At 45.1% G+C, this 20,751-nt stretch overlaps 1 protein-coding gene across 5 annotated transcripts in view; it reads right to left on the bottom strand.

Moving 5' to 3' along the window:
- ANO4 (anoctamin 4) overlaps positions 1–20,751 on the bottom strand; it is a 273,092-nt gene that overhangs the window by 26,200 nt on the left and 226,141 nt on the right. For all 5 annotated transcript variants that reach the window (XM_089694243.1, XM_089694247.1, XM_089694275.1 and 2 more), the window contains 3 exons: positions 13,971–14,028; positions 13,735–13,832; positions 13,394–13,536 (listed from right to left, as the gene is read on the bottom strand). In XM_089694243.1, coding sequence (XP_089550369.1) covers positions 13,394–13,536; positions 13,735–13,832; positions 13,971–14,028 — 299 coding nt within the window. The remainder of the gene's footprint in view (positions 1–13,393; positions 13,537–13,734; positions 13,833–13,970; positions 14,029–20,751) is intronic.

Raw genomic sequence — 20,751 nt, 5'->3', positions numbered from 1 at the left:
TTCGCCCAAGTCTCCAAGAAACAGTTTTGAATACAAGTCTGCAAGGAAGCACAAAAAAAGGGTACATGTCAGGGCAGGGCTGTGGAACGGACAGGTAGGCCTAGTGGCAGGGTAACGCACTGGCTGACGACAACCACCACCAACAGACCGAAGTCCCTCAGGGCGCGGAGTCTAAGTCCCAGGCTGCCCTTCACCAGGGCCCCTGATGGTGGGGATGGACTTGACGCAGCCAGGAACCAGGTCGCGGCCCCCGAGACACCCCAGCTGCGGTAATGGCCGCCGCCAATGGCGTGTAGCTGGTGAGAATGACAATAGCGTAGTCAGGTAAGCCGGGTCGACAACAACGGGACAAAACAGTACAGAACAGTAGACAGAGAATCACAGGTCACGGGCCGGGTTCAGCAACGGAAGGTCAGATCGAAGGAAAACACAGAGAATGGTCTTAGTCACAAGCCGAGTCAGATACCAGAAGAGTCACGAGCGTATACACAGAGCTGTAGCAAGACCAAGACACAAGTGCAAAGAGCATGTGCGGATCACAGGCTTATATGTACTCAGCCACACCCCTCTGGGGGATGGACCTCAGAGACCTGAAGGCATAAAAGATTCCCACCATGCTCAGCAGAAATCCAAGATGGATGCCAGCACATGGAGTAACATAACCTCTGGGAAAAGGTAGGACCTTGACAGTACCTCCTCCTCAAGGGCCCCTCCCCCTCCGCGGCTCAACAAAAGGTTTCTGAGGAAAACGGGTATGAAAAGCGCGGAGGAGGGCAGGAGCATGGACATCCGCGGAATGAACCCAGGAATGCTCCTCGGGACCATAACCACGCCAATGAACCAGGAACTGTAATCGACCACGCACCAATCGAGAGTCCAGGATCCGGCTCACCTCATACTCCTCATGACCGTCAACCCGAATGGGACGGGCCCGAGGCAGAGAGGTAGTGAAGCGATTGCAGATCAGAGGTTTCAACAGTGATACATGAAAGATATTGGAGATCCGCATCCCAGGTGGAAGGGCAAGGGCATAGGCCACCGGATTCACCTTGCGGAGAATGCGAAAAGGACCGACAAAACGGGGAGCTAGTTTGGGTGTGGGCACCCGAAGATTGAGGTTACGAGTAGACAACCACACCCGATCGCCGACCTGGTATGAAGGAGCGGGCAACCGTCTGCGATCAGCCTGGAACTTCTGACGCTGAGCCGAGTCCCTCAAAGCCCTCTGGATCTGCCCCCATGAAGAACGCAGGGCAGCAAGATGGTTCTCCACAGCCGGAATGTCCTGTGGTGAGAACCTCTCAGGTAATACCGCGGGTTGGTACCCATAGTTGGCCATGAAGGGAGACATCCCGGAGGAGGAGTTGACCGCTGAGTTCCTGGCAAACTCTGCCCAAGGCAGGAGATCGGCCCAATGGTCCCGATGGTCCGAGATATAACACCGAAGGAATTGTTCTAAGGCCTGATTGGAACGCTCCGCAGCCCCATTAGACTGCGGGTGGTAGGCTGAAGAAAAGGAGAGACTAATACCCAACTGGGAGCAGAAGGCACACCAGAATCTGGACACGAACTGACTCCCGCGGTCCGAGACAATCACCTTGGGCAACCCATGCAGGCGAAAAATCTCCCAGGAAAAGACCGTGGCCAGTTCTTGCGCTGTTGGTAATTTCCTGAGTGGAATACAATGGCACATTTTGGAAAAACGATCGACGACCATGAGAATGACCGTATGACCCCGAGACACAGGGAGGTCTACAATAAAGTCCATGCCTAGGTGGGACCAAGGACGCTCCCCATTGGGAATGGGTTGCAGAAGACCCATTGGAAGATGCCGTGGAGATTTATTCTGGGCACAGATCGAACATGCCGCTACATAAGAGGCGATGTCGGCACGGAGAGTTGGCCACCAGAACAACCGAGAGACGACCCAAGACAACTGGTTCCTCCCCGGATGCCCGGCAGTTTTGGAGTTATGGTAAGTACGCAGCAGACGGGTGCGCAACCCCTCGGGTACAAAACATCTACCCTCCGGTCTCTCGGGAGGAGCGTCAGTTTGAGCCGCCAAAATCTGCTCCCCAAGGGGAGAATTCAGACTGGTGCGAATGGCAGCCAGGATCTGATCCGGAGGTATGACCGAGGTTGGCTCAGAGTCCTCCCTGGACAACTCAGAGTATTGCCGCGATAATGCATCAGCCCTGACATTCTTGGAACCAGGCAAATAGGAGACCACATAGTTGAACCGCGACAAGAACAAGGCCCATCTGGCCTGACGGGGTGTCAATCTTTTGGCCTCCGAAAGATAAGTCAGGTTCTTATGATCGGTAAGAATGAGGATCGGAACCGCAGAGCCCTCGAGCAGGTGCCTCCATTCCTTATGAGCCAGAATGATTGCCAACAAATCCCTATCTCCAATCTGGTAGTTGCACTCTGCAGAGGAAAGCTTCCTGGAGTAGAAACCACAGGGAAGTAGGGGTCCATCGGGCGACCGACGTTGAGACAGGAGAGCGCCTACTCCCGTCTCGGATGCATCAACCTCAAGGATGAAGGGCAATCCAGGATTGGGATGAGACAGTATCGGAGCCGAAGCGAAGGCGGATTTCAGAGCCTCGAAAGCTACGATGGCCTCGGATGGCCACTCATGAGGATTACTGCCCTTCTTGGTTAGGTCTGAGAGAGGCTTTGCCAGTGTGGAGAAGTTCCTGATGAACTTCCGATAGTAGTTGGCAAAACCCAAAAAACGCTGAATGGGCCGAAGACCATTGGGACGAGGCCACTGCAGAACCGCCGAAACCTTCTGAGGGTCCATGGAGAATCCCTCCGCAGAAATGATGTAGCCTAAAAAGGCAACTTGGGATCGATAGAATTCGCACTTCTCAAGTTTACAAAAAAGTTCGTTCTCACGTAATCGTTGCAGCACCTGCTTGACATCCTGGATATGGGACTCCATGGAGGCAGAGTAAACCAGGATGTCATCCAAGTAAACTACCACGCACTGCTGCAACAAGTCACGAAGGACATCATTTATGAATTCCTGAAAAACTGCGGGGGCGTTACACAACCCGAAGGGCATCACCAGGTATTCGTAGTGACCGGTTCTGGTGTTAAACGCGGTCTTCCACTCATCCCCCTGTTTGATCCGTACGAGGTTGTACGCCGCCCTAAGGTCAAGTTTGGTAAAGACTGTTGGCCCCTTAAGGCGGTCGAACAACTCAGTAATCAAGGGAATCGGGTAGGCATTCTTAGTGGTGATTCGATTGAGACCCCTATAATCAATGCAAGGCCTCAATTCACCACCCTTCTTCTTTACAAAGAAAAAGCCCGCTCCTGCTGGGGAAGTAGACTTACGAATGTGCCCCCGGGAAAGCGCATCCGCAACGTACTCCTCCATGGCCTTATTCTTCGCAACCGAGAGAGGATACACCCTGCCACGCGGAGGAGTGGCACCGGGTAGCAAGGATATGGCGCAGTCGTAAGGACGATGAGCAGGTAAGGCACCAGCGCGTACCTTATCAAACACGTCCTGGTACTCCCCATAATGAGTAGGCAACGCAGAGTCCGAGGAGGCACACAACACCTTAACCGGCCCACGGATGCACCCGGCCCCACACTGTGGAGACCACGAGAGAATCTCGGCTGTTTGCCAATTGAAGGTTGGATTGTGCATCTGGAGCCAGGGATACCCCAAAACCACCGAATAGTGCGGAGAAGAAATCACCTGGAAACAGGCCAACTCCCTGTGAACAGCCCCAATAGCTACTTCAACTGGCATAGTCTCGTGGGTAACCTGCGGTGGTTGCAGGGGCCTACCATCTATCACCTCGAGAACCAATGGGGTAACTCGAGCCTGCAGGGGAATGGAGTGCTGGGCAGCAAACGAGCTGTCCATAAACAACCCGCCGGCCCCAGAATCTACCAACGCCTGGGCCGTCGCCGAGCCCTCCGCCCAAGAGAGGACAACGGTGATCAGTGGCTTATCTCTGCGGAACGCCGGGGACGAGGAGACTCCACCCAAGATCTGTCCCCGACAGGATCTCAGGTGCGAGCGTTTCCCGGACGGAACGGACAGGACTGCCGAAAGTGCCCACCAAGACCACAGTACAGGCAGCGACCCTCCCGACGCTGAGCGGCCCGCTCTCCCTCGGAAAGGCGAGCAAACCCCAGCTGCATGGGCTCACCACCAGACAATCTATCCCCAGGAGACGTGGGAGGAGAGGGAGGAACGGGTGGGACAGAAAACGCAGGTGCCAGTCGATTGGAAGGCCTCCGCAGGCATTCCTTGAGTGAAGGCCTCTCCCTGAGCCTGGTATCAATCAGGATCAGGAAGGAAATTAGTGCTTCCAGCTCCACAGGCAATTCCTTGGCTGCGATCTCGTCCTTCAATGCATCAGAAAGACCCTGAGAAAACGCAGCCACCAGAGCCTCATTGTTCCAACCCACCTCTGCTGCCAGGGTACGAAACTCTATGGCGTACTCGGCAACGGTCCGTGAACCCTGATGCATAGACATGAGCAGCTTGGCAGCCGAGGCCTTCCCTACGGAAGGCATCGACAAAACCGGAAAACTCGTGAATCACTGGGTCATTCCTCTCCCATAAGGGATTCGCCCAGGCCAAGGCCTTGTCTGAGAGTAGCGATATTAGGAAACCCACCTTTGACCTCTCAGTCGGAAAAGCGTGGGGTATTAATTCAAAGTAAATCCCCACCTGGTTGAGGAACCCACGGCACTGACTCGGCTCACCCCCAAAGCGCTGTGGAAGAGATTCTGAACCAGTCATACCTCTGGGCGCCGCGGGTGCTGCAGCAGCCGCGGCGGTAGGCGCAACAAGCGGAACAGCAGCGGGAGCGACCACCGGAGTGACAACCGGCCTAATAACACCAGGAGTAAGGTGCGCGGTGTGTGCAAGCAGAGTTTGCAACGCCTGAGCGAACTGATCCAACAGGAGATCCTGTTGATCCAGTCTGGCGACCAACATTGGAAGCGAAGGCGTACCTGCACCGTCAGGATTCATGGCACTTGTGTAATGTCAGGGCAGGGCTGTGGAACGGACAGGTAGGCCTAGTGGCAGGGTAACGCACTGGCTGACGACAACCACCACCAACAGACCGAAGTCCCTCAGGGCGCGGAGTCTAAGTCCCAGGCTGCCCTTCACCAGTGCCCCTGATGGTGGGGATGGACTTGACGCAGCCAGGAACCAGGTCGCGGCCCCCGAGACACCCCGGCTGTGGTAATGGCCGCCGCCAATGGCGTGTAGCTGGTGAGAATGACAATAGCGTAGTCAGGTAAGCCGGGTCGACAACAACGGGACAAAACAGTACAGAACAGTAGACAGAGAATCACAGGTTACGGGCCGGGTTCAGCAACGGAAGGTCAGATCGAAGGAAAACACAGAGAATGGTCTTAGTCACAAGCCGAGTCAGATACCAGAAGAGTCACGAGCGTATACACAGAGCTGTAGCAAGACCAAGACACAAGTGCAAAGAGCATGTGCGGATCACAGGCTTATATGTACTCAGCCACACCCCTCTGGGGGATGGACCTCAGAGACCTGAAGGCATAAAAGATTCCCACCATGCTCAGCAGAAATCCAAGATGGATGCCAGCACATGGAGTAACATAACCTCTGGGAAAAGGTAGGACCTTGACAGTACAGTAGGGAACAGATCCACCAAATCCCAAATCATTAGAGTGACACACAAACAGCCTATGAGTCAGAAGACCAAGAGGGTCTTCTGACTCATAGGCTGTTTGTGTGTCACTCTGATGATTTGGGATTTGGTGGATCTGTTCCCTACCGTACCCTTTTTTTGTGCTTCCTTGCAGACTTGTATTCAAAACTGTTTCTTGGAGAGTGGTGTCTGGTGATCCTGGAGGTTGGAGGCTGGCTATATTCCTGTCTGGATTAGGGGAGATCCAAAAATATCTGATGATTGGAGGCATATTGACTGGGTCAATGATCCCAAAAAAACCCTAAAAGGCATTTTTTTCACCAATATCTGGTGAGTGCAGTGTGGTATCTAGCACTATTTCGGTGGAAACATGGGTCAAAAGTTTTTTGGAAAAGGACTTTCATGAATATATTTTATTTTTCACTTTATTGATTTGGAGTGGGACTTATTAATTTTTATTTTTTATATTTTGTATTAATTATTATTTATTTAATTTTTCACTGCAGTGTATATTTATTAATTTTTATTATATATTTGCACTGTTTTGATGTTTTATATATTTTTTGGTGTTTACACTAATGAGCAGCAGCATTTATTTATTTATTTAGCATATAATTTCACGGTTTTGGCACTGGTGATTTTTGTATAAATGATTTTCACAGTTATCTAGGGCTTTGTAAGAGAAATGTTCTCCGCATTCTGCCATAGTGACAACAGTTTCAACAAACAGGTAATGAGGGAAAATCTGTAACAGAGAAATAGGAATAAAAATCTGAGGTTCTCACCTTCCCCTTCTCTGCTAAAGAAAGCATTTTAATTTTTATCTGTGTTGCTAATGGAGAGTTCTGCATACTTCCTGTATGTTAAAATGTCAGCAGGACTGGAAGTGAGGGGAAATCTCCATAACGGAGGACTATAGCAGTAAAAACCCATCAGGGGTTCTAACCGTGCTGTGTGCTATTCAAAATTAGAAAAAAGGTTTTGGCTGGGCATGCACTTTAATTCCTTTGTGTCATATGATTACTACACACAATGGCTACCAGGGTTAGATAGGGTCAGGTTTAGGGTCTATTACTGAGTGGTGTTGGGGAATTTCAAGCATGGTGGTGAGAAGAGGAGGTAGAGGCCTGGCATAGTGGTAATGAGGGGGATACTTGCACAGTGGTGGTGAAAGGTGTGGTTGCAGGTGTGGTGTTGAGTGGTGCTTCCAAGGGGATCTATCAGCTGTAACTCCAGATGTAGTCCTCCTGGCCAAGAAGGGGGTAGATGGCGTGAGCTGTCAGGCCATAGAGTGGTAGAAGCTGGGGGATAGGGAGTTTGAGAAAATACTGTTTGAATTTTTACTTATGCTTTAAAGTATAACTAAATATATTTTGTTAGTTTTGGATAGAATGGAGAGATATTATAGCATTTTTCAGGTTTTATTGCTGTCTGTGCCTTTCCTCTCCACTTAGGGAGATTCACTCTCTCTAATTGTCCTGTTTACCATTATCATTGCTAGTGGAAGTGAATGAAAATCCCAAAATTTGGTTTGTCACTAGAAAAATAATAGAGGGAAAATCTTCCAGTGGAGACACTAGTTCAAGTGATAGGCCTGGGATTTCCTCACTTTGGATAAGACAACGACACACCTGTTGTTGATGGAACCCATATAGTATCATAGTCCTGGCCATAGGCCTTACTATTTACGAATAAAGGAATATCCACACATAAAATGCATTTTCCGTACCGTACTGTAACGTCACAAAGTGACGTTACAGCGATGTATGACCTCACATTTGACATACTTTCAGAATTCTTTGACACAGTACCACACACAAGAGTAGATATTCTGTAGCTGTCATTTCTCAGCAGACCACAAGCACACAATTCGTAATCCATATTCCCTTTGCACCGCCTCTCCTTGGGAGTACCACAGAGCTTAGATCACTTCCTTCATGTATAATATGTCCTCAGCATGCAGCTTCCTTCACCAAGTAAGATCAACATGCCCTCATTAGTATACCAGTTTCTCCCAAATCACCAGTACTCACATTAGAGGACTCTGGTCTGGCCTTCAAGGCCTTATACACTCTGCTACAGGGTCCGCAGTAGGTCAGGGGAGAGAGGGTGGCTATAGCTTGTCCTACTGAGATCTGTACCACCTTGCTTGGGACTTTAGCCCTGCAAAGGGCCTCTTAGGACAGTAGCTGTTTGCATCCCAACAGTGTTGTGTTTGGCTCCCAGGCCTCAACTTAACTCAGCCCCTCCCATACTGGCATTTATAGGGCACTCACTATCCCATGACATCTCTAAGATGGAAATTTTCTAAAACTGGTCTTAACACCCAATTACACACTTCACTTTACCATACTGTACTTGAAAAAGAGCCATCCAGTGGCAGGCAAGTCAACTGCACCCACCTACAGACTGCTTACATACTCTCCTTCAAATGAACGATATTTATTTCTATTGTCTCTGCAAGTATATACTCTCTTTACTTCATATTAAAACCTGCGCTGTCTCTCCATCTTAAATTGTAGCCTAATAAAGTTGCTTACATACTATGCAATGACTATACAATATCTCTGGCTATTGTCTGTGAAATATTACACACTGATTTTTATTTCTTAAATAAAACCTGTTATGTTTTTCTATCTTTCATTGCAGTCTAATAAAGTTGCTTACATACTGCAGATCAACTGTAAAATATTTCTGGCTTGCCTTTGGAATGTAAAGTTGTGGTTTGGAAGTATTTTGTACACTCTGTAACAATGTAAAATTAAGAAAACGTATTACAAATAGTAATATGTGATGCCAGAATACGGTGTAGCTGATGCTGTCTATAAGAATTCTATGTTTCTGTAACACCACACACAGTATCTCCCAAGAATGTAATTTAACAAATTGGGGTATTCTAATGTTGCCCTTGAAATCACATAGAAAGGTTTCCAGGATAAATTCCTTCTTGCACCACCTTATCCATAAAGATCAGGTGGGCTTTGTCCCCTTTAGACAGGCTCCCGATAACACTTGCAAAGTGATCCACCTTATCCATTTGTTGCATCACAATCGAACCCCTGGTATAGTTCTTGGCCTGGATATTCAGAGGGCATTCAGTTCTCTATCCTGGGAGTAAATGCATTATGCTCTGAATAAATGGGGATTCCCAGCCTCTTTATGTCCTGGCTGAGAGCCCTATGCCATAGGCCCTCCGCCACGGTTTGTTACCTTTCTCAACAATCCCCTTCATTCCCAGTCCACAGGGGTACCCGTGAAGGTTGTTCGTTGTCCCCCATACTCTTCATCCTAGCTCTAGAACCCTTATTACACCCTATCAGATCCAACTCAGATATCAAAGGAGTTACGCTTGCCCAATAATCATTTAAGGATTTAAGGTTAGCGCATTTGCAGACGATATGCTCTTGACCCTGACTCAGCCTCACACTGCGCTTCCTGTCCTTTTTTCTATCCTTTCCCGCTTCTCTAATATTTCTGGCCTGGTAGTAAATGAAGACAAATCAATGGATGTTAATATCTCCCTCCCTGAGGCGGAGATCTTCCTATTGAAACAAAATTCTAATTTCGCTTGGTCTAGTACTAACTTAGATTACTTAGGGATCCACCTTACCAAATCCTATCAAACCCTCTATGAGGATAACTATATCCCAACATTTCACTCCCTCTAAGCTTTACTTACATCTTGGTCTCGCCACCACCTTTCCTTGATTGGCAAAATTAATGCTGTAAAAATGACCATCCTTCCCAAGCTTTTATTTCTATTCCGAACCCTCCCTTTCCCCACTTATGCCCTCAAGTCATTTTAAAATCATGTTTTGAGATTTATCTGGTCTAACAAAAGACCTTGGGTCACCATTCATAGGAAGCAAGGGGGCTTGGGGGTTCCCAATTCTTCCAATTCTTCGCATCCCTGACCTCTCTATATGCTGCACAACAAGCCCCCACATGGGTCACTTTGGAACAGGGGCGGACTGACCATTTGGAAACTTTGGCACTTCCCGGGGGCCTGGGGTCAGTAGGGGGCCCCATAAGATGCCCTGGTACCTTTTTCATAGGCTTTTTTGAGTTTGGGCAAGGACACAGGGGCCCCATGATCCCCTATTGCCTGGGGGCCCCATGAGTTGTCAGTCCGCCCCTGCTTTGGAAGCGCTCTCTTGTTCTCCAGTCTCCCCCCGTTCTCTTCTGTGGCTTCCCCCAAAATTAAGGCTGACAACCATTAGCCCTCTAATGTCCAACTCGCTGCAAGTGTGGGACTCTACCAAATATTCTAGTAGTTTACTCTCCCCCCATCTACCCCTCCTCCCCCTTTTAGGTTACCCTATGTTCTCTCCAGGCCTTGAGTCCCCTAGTGATTTCTACTGGTGGATTTCCCATAATTTTCATTGTGTCAACTCGTTTCTCACTGGTCGCTCTGCCTACACCTGGGCAGAATTAGGGGACAAATACCAAATTCCTCACACTGAACTCTTCCGATTCCTCCAAATCAAACATTGGTTGACCTCGGTGCTCGTTGATAAAGACCCGACGACTCAACTGTCTATATTTGAACACATTTGTCATTGGACACCCTTCTCCCCCAAACTCATATCGATCCTCTACTCACAAGTGAACAATCTTCAAACTCCTAACAATCACACTTACATTTCCAGGTGGGAAAGGGATCTTAGCAGTACAAAAGATAGGGGTTGCTGGTTTCAAATCTAGACTACCTTGACTTCCTGTTCTATTAACATTCTCACTATTGAATTGGTCTTCAAAATGGTTACGAGGTGGTACCCTGTCCCATCCCACCTGGCACATCTTCACCCATCAGCCTCTGGTACCTGTTTCCAGGGATGCTCTGCTAGGGGAGACGTCCTCCATACGAGGTGGACGTGTCCCATGTTTTCCCGGTACTGGATGAAAACAATCCACCAGCGGTACAGGAGAGAATCTGAATAAGTACCCCCGCACCCACTGGGCGAATAGGGGAAGGAGCACTCTGATGGGAAACCAGATTTTCTGCCTATTTGGCACTGTCCACTTTTAAAGTAACAGGCACCAGATCCCCTGTTCAGGGATACCTCCAGATTGCTGGGTGAAGAAGAGGAGTTCATCTAGGGTCTGGGGTGGTACATTAAAGAGACGCTGGCTAGCTCTCCTAAAGAGACTGTGTTGCAGTGAAGGCTTGTAAATAGTTCCAGGAAGTTGTCCTCAGTTCATCAGGTCCCTTGCGCATCCTGTATACCCCTAACCCTATCCCAGTTCAAATCCCCTAAATAAAAACAAAACCAAAGTTCAAGGACTGACCTCTGACTCTGGATGGAAGTCTGTATGGAGATGCATGTTGCCCAGCTATGCAGGACTATAGGGGAACCCAAATCTTCTAGCAACTCCTAAGGGGGTAGTGCTACAGGTACATGTCCCTCATGCCCTTGCCCAGCTTCCTTATCCTTTTGTTTCACAACCACTTGCCTACTGGCCTGAGTGGGCATAGCTGTTTTTCAAGATGCACCCCCCCCATGGACTTCAATAGAGTTTGGATTTAACTTTGTAGTTTTCTGACTTAATGATGAGTTTGACAAATGCTAGCAGGGACATGCAGAGAGGAGGAGGAGGCTGAGCCAATCATTTCTGGGTTTGTTTTCATTTCCTCCCACTAGTGGTGATATCATCTCCTGCCTAGTACAGTTAATCTCAGTCAGTCCTCCGGTCTTTGGGGTCAAAGTAAACATTGGATGTGTTGCATGTGTTTTTAAAAACCCTTCCACTGCTGCCATTTTTACAGAACTCTTCCAATGCAGCAGCCATCATCTAGAAGTTCAGTACCCGCACTTATTCTTTATTTCTTTTACTTTCAAGGTAAGAGCAAGTACAGCACCATTATGTATCACTCATCCCTCCCAAACTATTGAACCTTCTATGTTATTATTTAAAATATCTAATCTCTACATCAGGCTGAAAAAAGGGAGAAAAAAAACTGTATTTTACTTCCTGTATTCTTATATAATAAATATAAGATGTACTGTATATGTGTAAACTTTCATGTTGCAGTGGCAAAAAAAATAATTTCTGTGGTGAAAGTGAAGTCATTTTAGCTTATTAAATATTTGGGTCATTACAAGTGTTTAAAATTACAGACCAAAGAGCTGATTTACTAAACAAGTAGTGGGCACTTATGTTGGTAAGGTGGTGCCAGCCAAGGATTTAAGTTAATCTTTTAAAAAAAACTGTATTTGCTGATAGCTCCCCAGTAAGTAATTAGATTTGTTATTATTGACTGCAGACTGCAGTGTATACCGGTAACATTTTCTACATTTTAATCCTCACAATTTTTCCATTAACAACTGGACACAAATGTGTTTAATAGGGAAGATGTGGCTACATACATGGGTCTCTATTAAAGTAAATTTTTTTTAATTAAAATATGGAGGGTGTCCCATCTGTGTCCCATTGGGGGGATTTCCCTTCACTTCCTGCCCAATAGCCAAAGCAGTGAGAGGAAATCCCTCCAAAGGAGGGAATTACTGTTTGCCACCAGGGTCACTAGAACTAGTGCATGCATTAGAAGATTTCCCCTCTTTTCCTGTTTTGGGGATAATCCAAAGATTAGAATTTTTTTCACTTTCTCTTAAACGCTCATTGACTATGGTAAACAGGACAGATAGAGAGAGTTAAAGTGGTTCTGAAGGCTGAAGGGTTTTTTACCTTCATGCATTCTATTTGTGAAGGTAAGAAACCTTCAGTGTGCAGCTCCCCCTCAGCCCCCCTAATACTTACCTGAACCCAATCTCAAACCAGCAATGTTCATGAGAGCATCAGCTCTCCCGGGTCTCTCTCACCTTATTGGCTCAGACACAGCAGCGGGAGCCATTGTCAATCACTGCTGTCAATCACTGTCAGTAAGGACTTAGTGGAGGGCAGGGCCGAGCAGTGCTCTTTGTGTCTTCTGTACATATAGGGCCGGCTCTGCAGGGAGCCTGCACGAGTGTCCCCAGAGCAAGTGTCTTCCTCTGGGGGCACTCGACAGGGTGGAGGGGCTAGGAGCACCGGCAGAAGACCTGAGAAAAGGAGGATTGGGTCTTCTCTTTGCAAAACCACTGCACAGAGTAGGTATGTACGACATGTTTGTTGGGGGGCAGAGCCAAGCTCTATGTGTCTTACGGACATACAGGGCCCACTTGGGAGCGAGCACGGGGCTTGCTCTGGGGGCACTCAGCAGGGGGGAGGAGCCAGGAGCACCAACAGGGGACCTGAGAAGAGGAGGGTTGGGGCTGCTCTGTGCAAACCTCTGCACAGAGCCTGTATGTTATTTTTTTATTCATTTGTACCTTTACAATCACTTTGATCTGCTTAAAGAGTAACTCCACTTTTGTTGAGAAAAGGGTTCAGGTAAAGATTGGGGGGGGGGGAGGGCACTGCATACAGAAGGTTAAATAAAACCTTGAGCCTTTACAACTACTTTAAGAATGTTCCCCATTTTGTGTACATATTATAAACTGGTTCCTATGAAGATGTCAGTAAACTCCAGTTCTTCCCAGAGTGTCCCCACAGATCCTGTAAAGTCTGAAGTGTGGAGCTACAAACAGTATTTAGATTATGACCAAAAACGATAACCAAAACATTTTACCGTAGTATGAATACAAGTCTCTCTTTGTATTGTACCTTATTAAATGTTGGCTTGCAATTGTTTAATGAGTTGCAACATGAGACCACCACATCAAGGGAAGAAAAATAACATAACTTACTCATTTCAAGGTATTCTTCAAATAATCCATATGCATTGATGGGCTGCAAGTTATAGTCTTTCTCCCACTGTGGAAAGCTAGCTTTCCCATGAGCACCATGCTCCTGTCTTAATCTTCTTCGAGTCCACCAATTCTGAATCAATCTAGATTATCACCAAAATAAAAAATATTATTATAATATTTGGTAAGGCAATAAAACATACAGTAACAAATAAAAACCAACCAGAAACCCTGAGGCACATCTCACTAGAGTAAAGAATTATCTGGTTCTTATAGGTCAATGTACTGCAGTTCACTATCTTTTATTGGTATACAGCTGTAACTTCTTTACAGTTACTTACGGGTAGCCAAGTTCCATAAAGTTATTCCAGGTTTGCTTCAGTACCATAATTATGCCCATCTGCATGCATAAGTCAATAAGGCATCCACTGGGGTGACACTACAGATACATAGGAAAAAAGTATATCATTTGCATAACTTATTTAAATTGTTTTCACAAATCATGAGTATTTGAGCTATGCTGAATTTCATCCACTAAACTCCCAACATAAAGACTCAGCTTAGTGAAAACACTAACCTCTTCCAGCCTCCATCTGTTGATAAGCCTTAAATAAGAACCTGGTCTTCCAGTAAACCTTTAGGGAAAAAATTGTACATGCATAATTGAATAGTGACATACAGGTTTATTCTATGGAACTATTAAAATGAACATATCAATTTATGAAATGAAAATGATCTTTCCAAGCAACATATTAAATGTGCTAAACCAGGGGTGTCAAACTGGCGGCCCTCCAGCTGTTGCAAAACTACAAGTCCCATCATGCCTCTGCCTTTGGGAGTCATGCTTGTAACTGTCAATCTTGCAATGCCTCATGGAACTTGTAGTTTGGCAACAGCTGGAGGGCCACCAGTTTGACAAACATTACCTGTAGGGGTGACATATGATGCAGGATATCTGGGTAGCTTCCCAGAGCCCTTAATTGTAAAACATCCTAAGAATTGTCTATTTAAAACTAGTGGTTCTGTAATGATCATCATACATACATGCATGTCTAATTATATTCTTATGAATGTAAAGATATGCTAAGCACCAGTAAATTTAACTACAAGCACAAATCAACCCATATATTCATAGATATGTTGATAGATAGGTTTCTTGAGAACCTAAAGAGGATTGAACTCTGGAAGTTGTGTCCAAAAAATAGGCTGGCAGAGGCCAAAGGACTTGTCACCAGCATCACTAGCATTGCTTATGATCTCTCTGCAGCTGATCTTTTCCCCATTACTGAACCAGGCCTTGTTCCGCACTGTGCCTGTATAGGGGTGGCCATTTTGGTGAGCAGCACAGTAGCGACATCTCCACATCTTACTTCAATTCTCCTGAGACCAGCAGTAGGAGACAGCAGTGCCTTAGATCTCTCACTACAATGATACAGCTAGGCTGCAGCCACAAGAGTGCACCTAGGCACCCTCATATACTAGGAGGTGCACTGCTATATTTGAGGAAGAATTACAGACATAAGTGAAATTCTTGAGGATACTGCTTAGGCACAGTTTACATTTCTAAAGTTTCCCTATAACATAGCAAATCTTCACTTTTTCGAGTTCAGTTCCAATTTAAAGGTTTTAGCTTGCTATGAGATGTACTTGACTGTTCTGTGCAATTAGCCAGTTTAAAGGAAGCTTACTGGTTGTTACCCAATACATCCTTAAATATTATTATTATTATCAATATTATTAATAATAATAATACCAATAATATTAATAATACATGCATGTGTGCATATGTGCCCATTATCTGTACATACGTATTACAGTGGGGGAATGGTATAGTATATAAAAATATGCAGTCCTCATTTTCTCCTGAATTGGATGGTCAATATTTAAATCTCATGGTTAGTTTGAGTATTCAGAGAAGGTGACACATTTGACAGACCACAGTCCCGCTGATGAGGCCTTGTCATAAAGTGCCCTGTCATAAGCAGTTTATAAGCAGTTTAAGCAATACGTTCTGTGAGTCAACTTTTTTACGTAAAACTGAGTTTCGAAAGCCAACTTTAATTCATAATCCCCAATTCCTGCCATAATGCAGTTAGCTTCATAAAATGTGGCCACTTGTATGTATAATTAGAATCATTTACAGAGTAATTGACACGGTCCAGGAAGCTAACAAGACATTAGACCTCCTAAAAAATATTCATAAAAGCTATATTGTATTTGGCATCTTATAAAACACCATTTTATTTTTGCTGGTTGTTAGATTGTGAAACCTTGACAGATTGAAATATATATACATTTAGGATAGTTGGCATTAAAGGTGTGTCAGCTGAGCATAATCAAATGCTCTCCAGTTCACCTACCATCCACCCCTCTGCCCATTGATTTGGTGACATTGAAATTGTGGCACACCCTCCAAAGGACAACAAAAAACTGCAGCAGTTGACAGCTGGAGCTCTCGTTTACCATTGAAACTACCAAGGACAGTCATGAGAGTAATGTTTCTGAGGACCAGTGACTCTGCTATATCAGATTAAACCTACTCTGCTAGTGATTCAACCACTGTGCTGAATTAAAGACCAGGTAGACTCTACTTAAACGGACACTAAACTCCCATTTTTTATTAAATAAAATAAATGAAATGCATCTATCTCCTTTCTTTTGTTTCATCTCTCAAATGCACACTTTTTCTGATGCTCTCAGACTTCCTGTTCTATGGTGGCTACGGTTGCTCTCCATGCCCCCCTTTTGTATGTGAATGTAGCCAACCTTTCCTGCTCACCCCTGAGATGAACTACACATCTACCAGCAGACACATTTAGCTCTTTTAGAATTGTAGTACACATAGAGAGGAGCATGTGACCAGAAACAACAGCACTGCTCACACTCTACATTAGTAGCAATGAGGTGCATCAGTGGAGGATAGGGAGTGAGCACAGGCCAAGAAATAGCCTGAAAACAATGGTGAGAGGCTTTTTAACAAAACAAAACCAAAAAAAACCAGAGCAGTGGTATACTTAATATTTTGGAATGACATGATGAACAAAAAAGTTGAGTTTATTGTCACTTCAATTAAAGGCAATAAAAAAATAATAAAAATAACAAACATGTCATACTTACCTGCTCTGTGCAGTGGTTTTCACAGAGCAGCCCTGAACCTCCTCTTCTTAGATCCCTCGCCAGTGCTAATGGCTCATCCCTCCCACCTAGTGCTCTCAGAGCAAGCAGCCTACTATGGGAGCACTGAAACAGGCTTGCTCCTGAGACACTGCTATCCGTGTCCATTCACACACCAAGCTGTGGTTTGGCCCCTCTTTCTCCTCATTGGCATACTGCCTGTGATTGACAGCAGTGGGAGCCAATCTCTCAGCCAATGAGTAGGGAGAGTCCCTGATGAGCAGAGGCTCTCCTGCACATCACCGTATCGTGATGGGGCTCAGCAAAGTAATAGGGGGCTGTTGCACATAAAGATTGCATGAAGGTAAAAAATCTTGAGCCTTTACAACAACTTTATTACCAGCATTTTACAACCCATTCTTTTCCAAGCCATTTTTCAGTTTTCAGTGCTTCTTCGCTTTGTAATGATTTTAGTGAGGGGGAGAGCTAAGAATTCCCTTGGGAAGATTTCCAACTGGAGCTACTGAGATTCAAGAAGATGGCTGCAAGAATCATGATATCACCTGTAAGTCTCAGTTGGTTGTACTTTACCAATAACTTTCAAAAACTGATGAGAATAACAGGTGGAAGTGTACCTGTACCAATCATCCTTCCTTCACCATTGAAAGGAAGGAGATGGCTGGCAGTTTGTAAATCTTACCTGCACCATTTTTCTTTTCACTTCATTAACCACTTGAGCTCCAGAGGATTTACCCCCCTTAATGACCAGGCCTCTTTTTGCTACTCGGCGCTGCACTAATTCAACTGATAATTGCGCGGTCATGCAATGCTGCACCCAAACGAAATTTACGTCCTTTTTTTCACACAAATAGAGCTTTCTTTCGGTGTAATTTGATCCCCTGTGCGCTTTTTATTTTTCACGCCATAAACAAAAAAATGCCAAAAATTTTGAAGAAAAACAATATTTTTTACTTTCAGCTATAAAAAATATATAGTAAATTCAAAGTTGGTTATATATTTAGGCCAAAATGTATTCTGCTGCATGTTTTTGGTAAAAAAAATCCCAATAAGTGTATATTGATTGCTTTGTGTGGAAGTTATAGCGTCTACAAACTATGGTATAAATACTGCAATTTACACCATTTTTCTGCTATACAGCGCTGCGCTAGTTTAACGGACAATTGCGCGGTCATGCAATATGGTACATAAATGAAATTTACATCCTTTTTTTCCCACAAATTGAGCTTTCTTTCGGTGGTATTTGATCGCCTGTGCGGTTTTTATTTTTTGCGCTATAAAAAAAAAAGGCTGACAATTTTGAGGAAAAAAAACGATATTTTGGACTTTTGCTATAAAACATGTCCAGTAAAAAAAAATGCAAAAATCAAATTTAGTCATAAATTTCTGCCAAAATGCATTCTGCGACATGTCTTTGCTAAAAAAAAAACCCAATACATGTAAATTAATTGGTTTACGTGAAAGTTATAGCGTTTACAAATGGCGGGAAAGATACTGGGATTTAAAAATTTTTTTATACTAATAATGGTGGCGATCAGCGACATATAGCGGCGATCAGCGACTTATGGTGGGACTGCGGCGGACATTTTGACACTGGGGGGGAACTGACTTGGGTCACTGACATCCCCAGTGACACCAATACAGTGATCAGTGAAAAAAAACCCCACTGACACTGTACTAATGTCACTGGGGAGGAAGGGGTTAACATATTTAGTGTTTACTGTGTGAGGGGAGTGTTTTACTAGGGGGCGGGGGTGTGTACTGGACGGGGGGAGGGAGGGGGGAGCTGATCGGGGGAGAGAAACTCTTCTCTCCCTCTTCAGCTTGTCGGGGAACTGTCACAGAGCAGGGCTGTGTGTAAACAATGCAGCCCTGCTCTGTGTCAGCGATCACCGCTGATCAAGGGAAAACGGCCGGTAATAACCGGCCGTGACCCGACAACTGAGACCAGCTGCTGACACCCGCGGGACAGGCAGGGCGGGCGCGCGCCTCACGTGCGCCCCCTACCTGTTTTGCAGAACCACGTTTTAAAACGTGGTTTTGCCTACGAGTGCCGCCCTGCAACCGTTTATATGCGGTGGCTGGGCGACAAGTGGTTAAAACATTTAAAAATCATAAAGCGGAATCTCTGAATGCTCCAAACAGAAATTACGAGCTCCACCTTTTTAAAGAGCCATCATAGCAAAAAACCTGTTACATTCTTGTCTGGAGTCTGGACATGGCCGGGAGATATACAGACATTTTTTCGAGGTCAGAATTGCAACAGCAGATACTGTGAACAGTGTCTGTTTTGTTAAAACATGTGGTGGAGGTTACTGTGTAAATTTAGTATACCTACAAAGAAAAACTGGACATGACAGATGACAATGGTTTAGATAAAGATGCCCATGCACTATTTATCTGCACTGATTTATCTCTCAACTCTGAAATAAACTCTAAGTGCTTATAATCATAAATCCTCTCCTGTTGTCCCTTATATAATAGGAAACTTTAGTTGGGGAAATGATCATCTAGCAGATGTCTTCATATTAAGATTTAGCAGGTGAGCAGACAGAGAAAACGTCAACCGATAAATCACTTCGCAACTAACAAGAAAGACAATTTATTATTTGTTTTAATTTGATTTATAGTTCATCATCTTCTCATGAGAGATCTTCAGCTGCCTTAAACAAGTTAGGATTTTTTAATAGTGTTACCACAGAGAGGAGTAAAATAGCCACAAGGTAAGCCTACTCAAAGCTGATTTATTGCTGTTGAAGTGTGCTCTGACATATAGTAGTTACAAAGGTAGTCAGGTTGAAAAAAAGACATAAGTTCATCTAATTCAACCAACAGAAAAAAAGACAAATAGAAAACATATACACAATTCTATACCCACAGGTGATCTAGAGGAAGGCCAAAAAGCCCAAGAAAGCATGGTCCAGTTTGCTCAAGCAGGGGAAAAAAATCCTTTCTGATCCCCAGGAGGCAATCAGAAAAGATATTCCCTTGATCAACTACACCTGTCGTTATTACCTACAAATGTTAGTATACAGTTATATTTTCTACATTTAGGAATGGATCCAGGCCTTTTTTCAAACAATCTACTGACCTGAGTTGGGGATCCTATAAACACAGGTATAACTACACAACATGGGGGTTTAAAGTGGTTGTAAACCTCAGACATGAAATGTGAACAAAGCATATCTCTCTATAGTTTGTACTTGTCTCAATTAAGAGTACTAAGTGTCAGTTCTGTCTGCTGCTTCATTCCTCTGCTATCAGCATGAATCACTTCTGACAAGTTTTCCTGACACCAAGAGAAAAAATGGTGACAGGGGAAGGACCTCCAGCAGACTGACAGCCTCAGCTCCGTTCCTGAGTGCTGTGTGGAGAAGACTACAGATAGACTGGTACAACCTTTGTTGGAGGATTTGTTTCATTTGTCAGGAACAATTGAGTACTGTCCGTGATACTTTTGTTATTTGCACTAACATACAATTTTGAGGACAAGCTTTCGGGGAATGTCCCCTTCTTCAGGTCTAAGCAGTACTAAGTATTAAGATGAGTACTGCTTAGACCTGAAGAAGGGGACATTCCCCAAAAGCTTGTCCGCAAAATTGTATGTTAGTGCAAATAAAAAAAGTATCACGGACAGTACTCAATTGTTCCTGTCGCAAATGCACTAATATGGCTACAATCACCTCAAGCTTTCATTTCTGTGTATCACCTGAGGCAGTCACTTCACTAGACATAAGTAAGGGTTTACAACAACTTTAACCCCTTGACGCCGAGTGCACGCAAATATGAGGCCTCTCAGCATCTGGGCCTTGACGCTGAGCGGCCACATATTTGCGTGCAATTAGAAAATACATATGTGCTGAGAGTGCGCGCTCCTGCGCGGTCCCAGCACATGTGTCCATGACTCATGGAAAGGTTCCAATCTCCCCTTTTGATCTGGACCTTTTCGGATCATGTGACCACTATGACGGTGAATCACGACGGTCACACTGCCTCCTGGCTTCTGAAACTTTTAAAGGGCCGGGACGCACCGGCGTTAAGAGGTTAAATGTTATGATGCAGCTTGCACGCATGTTGCCAGTCTGTGCGACATAGAACCCAGACTTTATTGTAGAGTGAAAACAAGTTTGAAAGGTCCTGCTTGCTGATTGTAGGTCAGCATTCTTTCACATTTTTATTATATATATAGATGAGAGACAGAGCCAACAATTTGAAATTAGCCAAAG

Source organism: Staurois parvus, unplaced genomic scaffold (assembly GCF_062004578.1).
Source record: "Staurois parvus isolate SC_StPar_1 unplaced genomic scaffold, SC_StPar_1.0 ptg000025l, whole genome shotgun sequence".
Classification (NCBI taxonomy): domain Eukaryota; kingdom Metazoa; phylum Chordata; class Amphibia; order Anura; family Ranidae; genus Staurois; species Staurois parvus.
The sequence above is the reverse complement of the archived record's forward strand: the minus strand, read 5'-3'. Positions and strand labels throughout refer to the sequence as shown.